Below are 10683 nucleotides of genomic sequence, written 5' to 3' on the forward strand. Positions count from 1 at the left end.
AATCATCAAAATTAAAACAATAAAAGACTTGACATATTTCAGTTGGTGTGCAATGAATCTAAAATATATGACAATTTAATTTTTATCATGACATTATGGAAGATAATGAACTTTATCACAATATTCTAATTTTATGACCAGCACCTGTATATGATGTGTACAAGGGGAAGGGAAGCCGCGTCCCATGGTTCACAGAGCCTTGTTGGTATGGCTGTAATGTGACACACTGAATGGTGAGGCAACAACAGAACCAGTGTAAGCCTACCTACTCTGGAACAGAACTAACCCAAACCCCAAATAAGATCCAATGTCTGAGACCAACTTTAAAAATAAAGATTCCTCGAGCTCACATGAGTTCAAAGACCACAACCACCTATGTAACCTCCAGGCCCACAGGATTGTGAACTCAGCATCAGTATATAGAGGTGGAACACAAACAAAAAGAAAATCTCTTTAAAAAAAAATCTAAATTAAGAATTACTAAGAGATGGTCTGATTCTGTCAGCCTAGAGGAAGGCAAAGGACCCTGGATGGGTGGGTGAGTGAGTGAGTGAGTGAGTGAGTCAGGTGAGCTGTATCATGTCCACCCAGGTGTGACTGGGCCACCAATACATCAATACGAGGTGGGCCAGGGAGTTGGAGGGGGTTGATTGAGTGGTCCATCATGTTTCAACATGATGGACTACTCAATATACTTTCCATCCATGAGTTAAACAGAACACACAAAGTTATTATGACCTGCAGAGTTATCCTTTAAAAACAGAAGCCAGCTCTCAATTTCCATAATAACAATCTCATTTATTAATCACAGCTGATTGTAGTATGAGCAACGGTGGGATGGGCATCAATAAGCAGCTGGGAGACACAGCAAAGAACAGCGACAACCAACAGGACAACCAACCTGCAAAAATAAAAATCTGCAGGATGTTTATTTTTGGGTGTTTTTTTTGTTTGTTTTTTTAACCATTTGGGTGAGAGGAACCTAACATCCCATCAGATGGGTGGGGACCAAATGGACTTAAAATGCATAACTATATATTATGCATATAGTTATCCATAATATATAGTTATTATGCATAAATATATATTTAGTATATAAATATACATTTATATATTATATAAATATATAAATGTATATTTATTCTTAAATAATACATTTAAGAATAAACACTACTCTATTTTATCCTCTTAATCAGGGAAAAATATGGAGCATACAATCATTTCATAATAACACCAAGTTTTATCACATTTTTCCAAGAACTGAAATGCACATTCATTTACATATTGGAGCTTTTTTGCATGAACTATTTTTTTAAATAAACAGAAACTCCTTGTTGCTCAGCTTACCCTGTCTTTTACTTTGTCAACAAGCAATTACCAATTCAACATTTATCAAAACATGCAAACATTCACACCTGAATGTAAGGAGGCCAATTAACATACAGTGAAGAAAAGTATTTGAACACCCTGCAGCTTTGCAAGTTCTCCCACTTAGAAATCATGGAGGGTCTAAATGTTTATCTTATGTGCATGTCCACCATGAGAGACATAATCTAAAGAACATCCAGAAATCACAATGTATGATTTTTTAAAATAATTTATCTGTGTGTTACTGCTACAAATAAGTATTTGAACTGTGAAAATCAATTTAATATTCAGAACAGTAGCCTTTCTTTGCAATTAAGGGCTGTCTCTGACAGACAGATTTGAGCTCCCTTCAAAATTTTTCTATAGGGTTTAGCTCTGGAGACTTCCTGGGCCATTCCATGCTTCTTACGGAGCCACTCCTTGATTATCCTGGCTGTGTGCTTTCGGGTCATTGTCGTGTTGGAAGATCCAGCCACGACCCATATTCAAAGCTCTGAGGTGAGAAATCAGCCCAGAACTACACAGGAGGAGCTGGTCAATGACCTGAAGAGATCTGGCATCACTGTTTCCAAGGTTACTGTGGGTAATACACCAAGATGTCATGGTTTAAAATCATGCATGGCATGGCAGGTTCCACATGATTGACAGTCATGTTTAGCTTCTTCTATTTTCTAATAATTGTTCCAACAGTTGATCTTTTTTCACCAACCTGCTTGGCAATTGGCCCATAAGCCCTTACCGGCCTTGTGGTGGTCTACAATTTTGTCTCTGGTGTCTTTGGATTGATTGCGTGGGGTGAACTGGAGTCTTTATGCTGCTAAGGACCTCAAACAGGTGCTTCTAATTTAGAATAATAAGTGGAGTGGAGGTGGACTTTTTAGAGGCAAACTAACAGGTCTTTGAGGGCCAGAAGTTTTGCTGATTGGGAGGTGTTCAAATACTCATTTGAAGCAGTAAAACACAAATAAATTATTAAAAACATCATACATTGTGATTTCTGGATGTTTTCTTTTTTAGATCTTTCTTAGGACATGCACCTAAGATGAAAATTTCAGACCCCTCCATGATTTCTAAGTTGGAGAACTTGCAAAGTCAAAGGGTTTTCAAATACTTATTTTCTTAATTGTACATATTTTGGACAATGGGAAGAAACCAGACGAACCAAACAGAACCTTTGTATGAATAGGGTGAACATGCAAACAATGCAGAAAGACTCATCTAGGAATTCAAACCCAAGGCCTTCATTCTGCAAAGCAATCATGCCAAAAACTGTGCCACTGTGCACAGAAGTAACCATTCCATTTGGATTTCAGTTTCCAGATCTGAAATCTTGAGTTAAGCTAGTTTTGTGTCTTGCTCTTGAGCTGCAATCCCTTTTTAGGTTTACTTCTCTTTTGGGATTAAATAAATAATAGGGAAGGTGAAAACATTAATGCTCTTTAGACTGTGGTTAAAATACATTCAGATGTTATTACTAGGTGTGAACCAATTTATCAGCCAGGCAAATTTATCGCCGAATCTCCTTAATTTTGGAAGATCAATGATTGGCCAGTTCTTACATGTGATGCTGTTCGTAACTGATCTCATCTATCTCAGCAAAGGTCTGTCTTCTTTTGCTCTGCTGTGAGAGAGCTGCACATTCACAGTTAACAATAATCACCCCACTGTTGCCAACTCAGCAACTTTCTTGCAATATTTAGCAGCATAAAAATGAATACACACAAAAATGGTATTGGCCTAAATCAGAACGTCAGAATTCTTAAAGATTGGTAATCTGTAATTGCCGATCAGCCAGAAAACTGCAACTTATCTAGTTATTACATTGATGCCATTCCTCCTGTTTAACATGTTAGCTGCACAGTTGGACAAACATAAGCTTGCATCCATGCAGCCATTAGTCTTGCTTTGTTAAGTGGCTCTGCAGAGCTACTTTATAGATTTCTATTTAGTGAACTAAAGTGCGTTTTACAAGAACTGGAGTGAACAGTGTGCTTCCATTTGCTCTTCATGGGTTTGTTTGTTCTTCTCGAAACAAACAAACCCATGAGCCCAGATTTCCTCACAGCATGGTCAGATTTAAGGACATAATTCAATTTTCTGAGCATTATTTTATAATCTAATAGGTTTCTGATCTGCAGCATGAATGAACACTATGCAGCTGTTATATAAGGAAGGCTTGTATTCTTAAATAGACAGCCACTCCTACCTCAGGACGTCAGCAAGTCATTGACAGTTGCCTGATTCATCCGTTTCATGAATGAACCAAGTAACATTATTAACTGTTTACAAGATGTACAATGTGAATAAAATACATTGAGGACAAACAAGAGTGACTGATATCCTTTCTAAGGGCCAGTAGGTTCCGATTTTTAGTTAAAATGTTCAATAAATCAACAACCTGAGGAGGCGGCAGCCCACATACTGCTGCAGAGCTCCGTTCTCCACTCACTGACCCACATTTTATCATTGGACTGGTGCTTGTCCTTTCTATGCAGGGATATTTAGAGTCGCACAATTTGAAACGAGCCATTTCTATTACCTTTCTGTGTCTTCCCTTGAACACCACTGCGAACGCTCCATGTCCTACCAAGTCCTTCCTGCTGTACTCAAAATCTCCCACAGTCTCCATTGTGAGGGGGAAAGTAGATCAACTCAGATGCCTCAAAACCCTGCAGTCCTCTTCAGAGGGGGACAGATCCGCTCCGAGCTGATGTTGCTTTAGTTTCAGTTATTTCATGTCAGGTTCCTCTGATGTTCCCATAAGGTAAAAAAAAGGAGCTGGAGGCCGGAGATGATGCATTCAAGTGCCCCGCGAGAAGCCTGGAACGTTTGTAGTATCACTACCGATCAGACGGCGTTGATGGGTACCATCAATCCTTAGCTTAACTGTGTCAGTGCCAGTTGTCTGCTTGTCTGTGACCCGATTAAACGACTGCTCACTAACTAGCTCTGTGCCCGGTCACCTGACTTGTCCCGGTGGATTGTCTTCATGATGGGAAGCCGGGGAGACATGACTCTGCGAAGCCTGGATCAACTGCAGAACACTGCGTTAGCCTGACCGTGACATAACCCTGCGGCTACACCTAGCGTCATGGCTGCATACCATGGCAGCTCTGCGCAAACATGCTAACAATAACATGAGCTCAGTGGGTCACCGCTTTGCTAAAATACAGACAAATTAAAAGGGACCATTAAGCTAACTAACATTAGCGAGCAGGTTTGCGTTCAACAGTTAACCTAAAAATCTTAAAAATGTTAGCACCGAGCTCCTGTTCATCCACACAAGGCAAACCAAATTACTGGTCATCTTCCACAAGTCGTACAGATCCAGAAGACGTCTCTCCGATGCTGATAAACACTGCCGTTTTCCCAGCCTAGCGCCCGTTTCATCCGTGGGGAAACTTCGAACGTCACTATTTATCTTCGTCGACTACTTTAAATTAACCAGTAGGAGCGAATGACACCTGCAATTACATGTTTTAATGTCAATTACAACACACTAAACCGATATAAACTGTAACGCTCCAGTATATCACAAGTACGACCACATTACTACTACGTGCCACTGAGTTAACAATATTCAGCGTTTATAAGCTGCTGTTTACGCCGCACAAACTAACGGCATGTCCTTCCGCCACAAGAGCTAATCCGTTACACGAATAAACTTAAGGTCGGGAAAAAGATAAATCAGAAGTGCAGTCTCTATCTTTATGTTATAACGTGTTTTTTGCTGTTTATGTGGAACAACCTACATGTTTTGGCTCCTCTGTGGTGAAACAGTACATAGCTATATTGCAGGACTACCAAGTAATTTGTATGAAGATATATTATCAGATAAAAGTGATTGGATCAAAAATAAGAAGCATGGGCAATATTGATAATCTGATTAAACTGAGACAGTCTCTGCAGTGATGCAACATAGCACACACTTCATAAAGCCGAAATGTCTCTTTAAACAACAGCAATGAGGAAGCGCTAAAGAAGAATATCAAGATTTGACGCCCTCCAGTGGCTGGAAATGGAACCGGTCCATCCGTCCTCTTATCCTTGCGAGGTCGCATGGGGGCTGGTCGTGCCTATCTTCAGGATACACCCCGGACAGGTCGCCAGTCCATTACAGGGCAACACAAAGACAGGAAAAAACAACCATGCACACACACCGGAGGACAATTTAGAGCAGGGTTCACCAACCTTTTGCAGCCTGGGAGCTACTTCACGGGTCCAGAGCAACACGAAGGGCTACTTTCCTTGGCTCACCCTTTATAACAATAATACATGCCGTCTAATCATATTAATGTTAGGGAGTATTCACAATAGTTATCAGTAATTATTACCATGGCAGCTATGGTTAATTTATTATGTGATCAGAAGTTCTTAGTTCAGTTTTAAGTTTGATTCCCTTTCTTAGCTTTTCTGTGTGATTCTAAATTTCCCACAAGTGACTGACAGTCCGGATTATTGCAGCTGTTGGATTTTCCTTTAAATAAAAAAAAGAAAAGTTATTGTATATTTTTATCCAACCCTCTTTACTGTGCAGAGACATCTGCTGGCTTCTGCTGGCTGACACCAGATGTCGAGAAAAAAATGTCCGACAGATTGTAAGGTAGCACAAAACGATCCCTGCACCTGACCTGTAAGAGTGCATCATCTGCGTATCGCACAAAACCAGAGCAAACTTAAACCACTAAAGCAGCGAAGCCTTTTTTTAAACACAAACGATGCTAAATACAAATAAAGACATGGAAGCGAAGCTGACCTGTGATCCACGGAAAGAGGAGGATGTTGATCCCCGGTTCTGGTGTCAGACGTCCAGAGGAGGAGAAGGTGAAGCAACAATGTTTGTTCAGTTTTTACTCTTTTAGGAAACGTTTTAACTAGATTAAATTGTTTAACCCGCAGTCTTAGCGCGACGCTAAGTAGGAGCGGCAGATGTCAGCTAACGGGTGACCCGCTAACTCTCCGGTTCGGGAAACATCAAAGAAGCTCAGAACCGGTGACCCGTCAGAACCGAACACGGTAAAAAGCTCAACCGGCATCCGAACCGCTCCTAGAACTACGGGAGGTTCAAACTGCGCTCATTCAGTTTTAGCTTACAGAAAAAGCGCCAAACCGCCAAATAAACAAAAGCAAACGGACCAATAAGATTTAAGCTTTGGGTGCCCTTTGACCCCCACAGACTCAGATGTGCGCCACGTACAATATGTTTTGACACTTAATATATATATTTTTTTCTCCACAATTTTGTTAATTGCAAAGAGGGTTCGATAATTAAAATTTCAGAAATTCTTCTTTTTTTTTGTTTTACTTCAAGTAAAAAAAACAAAAAAAAAAACATTAGAGCTGCTGTCTGCTCTAAGGTCGGCAGAGAGGGAGCAGCAGGACTGCAGGCGCTGCTGCCCTCCGATAACATTTATGCATAAAAATTTACATTTAAATGTTTTTAATAATTAGCTTTTTTTAAAATTCTGAATATAAACAAATTTTACTACTTCAATGTAAAAATATTAAATTAAATAATTTATTTGGCAATGCTCCCTAATGACAATGGCTATTTTTATAACTTGCCCCGCGGGCAACTAACAAGGGGCCCGCGGGCGATAGGGGGCCCGCGGGCACCGCGTTGGTGGCCCCTGATTTAGAGAGACCAGTTAAGCTGCACAGTGGCACAGTTGGTTTCCCTTGCAGCAAGAAGGTCCCAAGTTGCAGCTGGATTGAAATGTATGCCACTAAGCAGATCTAATGGTTCATTTGTGAATCTCACCTTTATCCAGTCAAAGGCTGCTTCTATTTAACACATTGGAATCATGTTTTATTCTGTTATGGTCTTATGGTCTATGTTTGCCATTTCTGGAATAGATGTAATTTTTTTAGCAGATTTCTCACAGCTCTCTTGTAAACACTGAACATGTCATGTTTAAAAAGGACCAACATAGAGGGATTTGACAGAAATTGAGGAGGGTGACCAAAGAATGGAGAACAGGAGATGATTACTGACGTGGAACAGCCATGAGCAGAGCAGGGAGCTTGTAGCTACTGAGGAGTATCAATGAAAGAGAATGGCTGTAAAAAGAAGCGATCGGTAACCAGATAAAAAAAGTCAAATAAAAAAACAAAACTACAAGTACTTATCACAACATTTTATCAAGGACATTGAGTGATTCCATAGCCTTTTCTGTGACATATGCCACAACTTCTGTGACAGCTGTCACAGCTTCGGTAGCTGTGACATACCAACCTGTTAACACCAGATGCTTTATCATTCCTAAGCTACTGTATGTGTGTAACATTCCTACTATCAGTATCATTTGTAATTAACTTAAATCACACCAGTATAATTATGGTTATTGATTCTAACCTTACAGGAGTAACAATCTGAAAAAAAAATTTGAGTTGAATAAGATCAATAATCCTTTTTATTATTGAGATAATCAAAAGAGTACGGCAATTGACCAAAATCTTAGTCAAATAGTCGAGCTAAAAACTCACAACAAGCAAAACAAACTAATTTAACATTCATCAAGCAGATTCCTCTCCAATGATACTTCAAAACATTTTTCACAGGAGCTCTTACATAAATGCATCTTAAAGAGTGCATTCCCAGATGGGGGACGATTCCAAAGGTAAATTACAAAGTTTTGTGTTGAATTCAGTTTTTCTTCTTGGCTTTGCCTGATGTGCTGCCAGGTTTGGAGGTGGGGTTGTATTTGGAGGAGAGCAGCATTGTGAGCAGCAGCAGCACAGGGACCAGCAGGTACGGCACGTATATGGAGACCAGCAGCCAGCGCTCCCAATTAGTCTGGGGACCGGGGTGGGGTTTAACAGGGAACTGATGGAAAAGGATGTGGGCTAGGATGGGAATCAGCGTGGTGGCAACATGCGTGGAGTACACAATGGCAGGAGTCCGGATCCACTTACAGCCACCTGGAAGATGAGAAGGATCAGGAGAAGGTGCATCTGGCTGCAGAATTTCACTGACATTTAAACCACTAAGGATATAAAAACATGGACATGATGCACAGTGCAAAAGTCATATTTGCAAGTTTACATCCTGACTTCTTTTTCTCAGGGCTGCAAATACTTTCATCATCACTGATTATGTAAAAAGAAAGTGCACCCTCAGCACATCATTAGGCCATTAAACATAATCTGATCTTTACCAGGTGTTAAAACTAAACAATTTAAACATCAAATCAACAAAACATTATGTTTTACTGAGAATCAAAAGGAAACACAATGGAAGCAAATAAATACTTTTTATCAAGGTTTCACAGGATTGTGGAGGAACCTCTCTTCTACCCAGAGCTTCTTTAGTTCAAGCTTCCACTCACTTGTTTATTCCCATCTATCTGTAGTTGTATTCCAGCTCATGAGCACATGATGCCTAGATTTCACATTTAACTTTAGAAATCTTTGACTTACAGGGTGACTGTGTCCTGTGGCAGAAAATCAAGCCCAAACTCCTCCACCACTCTGCTTGACGGTTTAAGATGCTCTCTGTTATGTCAGGTTTTGTTTTTTTTTTACATAAGGGGGTTCTGTAAGTCCAATTTTATTGGTTTATTTTTGCGGTTTCTTTAAGAACTTTACCTTTCAGTGGACTTATTTGGACATCTACTTCTGGGAAAATTACCAACGGACCTTGAAACATTTCAAATTTCTTGAAGACTAACAGATATGCTCCCTCTTAAATCCTAGGTTGTGTGGTCAACATTCCACACATTGTTTCTAAGTTTTTGCTGTGTTTGTTTACAAGTAATGACATGTAATACCAGGGCTTATGATTATTGTTGTTCACCATAAAGCTTCATATTTTTGCTTTGCATCATCTTTTACCCTGTCATCCCCCTGTGACCTCCTGGATTCCCAGTGGAAGAACTCTGCGTCAAGCTCAGTATATTCCCTCTTACTGCTCAGTTTGTTGTTATTAATTCTATTTTTGCATTACTCTGTATGCTTCCTGTCACTTTGCTGCTGAATGTTGCTAAGGGATATAAAAGTTTAGAAATAAAGGTATTTCTAAACTAAGCTGACTTTAGTCAGTTCAATCAATCTTGTGGTCTGTGGTCGATCAGCAAGTTCAGTTATTAGACTGATATATACTACTACTAATAAAACTAATAATTTATATTGATGGTGTGGCCTTTCAACCATGATAGCAGTCTGTTAGTGAGGTCTTTCTGGTCTTTAAAAGTCATGCAGTGTCCACAGCTTAACTTTACAAACCTGGAACTGACTAGGTTTTTATTATTTCCAAATCCTAATGTGGAGATGCAAATCAGGATATATCCTCACTTTTTTTAATTTTATGTTTGTTCAAGCAGTTGTATTGCAGATTTCACACATTCTTTTTTTAAGTTTACTCACCTTTCAGAAAAGCATATGCTGCAATGGGGAAAAATGGCATTTGGAGAAAAGCCTCGCAGAAAATAAACGACTTGAACCACTCAGGAGGATCCAGCACCATGGGGTCTTTGAACTCCTCTGCATACCACTTCAGAAGATCCTTCAGCTGGTGAGGAAAACTGGGTGAATCATCTCAGAACAAACAGATGAACAAGACGCTGTGGTCTGAACTTACCGGCTGGGGGTACACATGTTCAGGTAGAAGGGCTTGTAAGTCAATAAATAACGTAATAGGAATGTGGGAAGCAAAATAAAAGAAAAAGATTATTTCTAACACACGAACAGCCATTATGTGTGAATGGGCGCTAAGGACAGACTGGAACTAGGGTCCAAAATCCGCGATGGCGCTGTGGCGTAAAAACGCATGTTCCATGACTTCATCCTATTGGCTCACAGGGAGAGTAGGCGTTCCTGAACGCACCACTCCTTCCTGTCACAAGAATGTAACTACAGCTATTGGGGAATTTTCCTACCAAAATTCGAGAGCACACATTTTCTGTCACGATCCGTGTTTCTGTGTGTTTATTTTTGAGTTCTCTGTGTTCAGTCCTGTTTTCCTGTGAGTCTCTGTCCTGTCCCCCCGTTGATTGTCTCCCAGGTGTGTCTCATTCCCTTGATTACCCCGTGTGTATTTAAACCCACCTGTTGTCTGTGTTCCTCGTCGGGTTGTTGTCGTTTGTCTACTATGTCTTATGTTCGCGCCAGTTGTACTGCTTAGTCCTGGTTTGCGTTAGTTCTCGTCTCCAAGTCCTGTTTATCAGTTGCTACCGGTATTTGGCTGTGTGCCTGTCTCTCTGCCGTGCTGCCTGTGTTTGGACTGTTTGAGCATCTTCATCATTAAATATCATCATCATCACTATAACCTGGGTCTCAGCGTCTCTCCTCACCACCAACAACCGCACTTCATGACAT

At 40.2% G+C, this 10683-nt stretch overlaps 2 protein-coding genes across 2 annotated transcripts in view; both read right to left on the bottom strand.

Annotated features, from left to right (window-relative positions):
* ulk2 (unc-51 like autophagy activating kinase 2) overlaps positions 1 to 4957 on the bottom strand; it is a 56874-nt gene extending 51917 nt beyond the window's left edge. The window contains exon 1 of the mRNA XM_088011431.1: positions 3908 to 4957. Within this exon, the coding sequence (XP_087867557.1) occupies positions 3908 to 3997 (90 nt within the window). The 5' untranslated portion in view covers positions 3998 to 4957. The remainder of the gene's footprint in view (positions 1 to 3907) is intronic.
* Positions 4958 to 7490: 2533 nt separating this feature from the next.
* On the bottom strand, positions 7491 to 10394 carry tmem97 (transmembrane protein 97). The gene is made up of 3 exons (XM_014969627.2): positions 9947 to 10394; positions 9733 to 9877; positions 7491 to 8289 (listed from the first exon to the last, which is right to left on the bottom strand). The coding sequence occupies exons 1-3, from the start codon at positions 10058 to 10060 to the stop codon at positions 8015 to 8017; spliced, it is 534 nt and encodes a 177-aa protein (XP_014825113.1). The 5' UTR covers positions 10061 to 10394; the 3' UTR covers positions 7491 to 8014.
* Between the last annotated feature and the right edge of the window lie 289 nt (positions 10395 to 10683).

Source organism: Poecilia mexicana, unplaced genomic scaffold (assembly GCF_051168715.1).
Source record: "Poecilia mexicana isolate PSO_F unplaced genomic scaffold, ASM5116871v1 scaffold_13, whole genome shotgun sequence".
NCBI lineage: Eukaryota > Metazoa > Chordata > Actinopteri > Cyprinodontiformes > Poeciliidae > Poecilia > Poecilia mexicana.

Coding starts and splice junctions, on each gene's coding strand:
- tmem97 (XM_014969627.2), bottom strand. CDS start 10,060: ATGGCTGTTCGTGTGTTAGAAATAATCTTTTTCTTTTATTTTGCTTCC. Junction 9,878..9,946: donor AACATGTGTACCCCCAGCCG/GTAAGTTCAGAC, acceptor TTTCCTCACCAG/CTGAAGGATCTTCTGAAGTG. Junction 8,290..9,732: donor AGCATATGCTTTTCTGAAAG/GTGAGTAAACTT, acceptor CTCATCTTCCAG/GTGGCTGTAAGTGGATCCGG.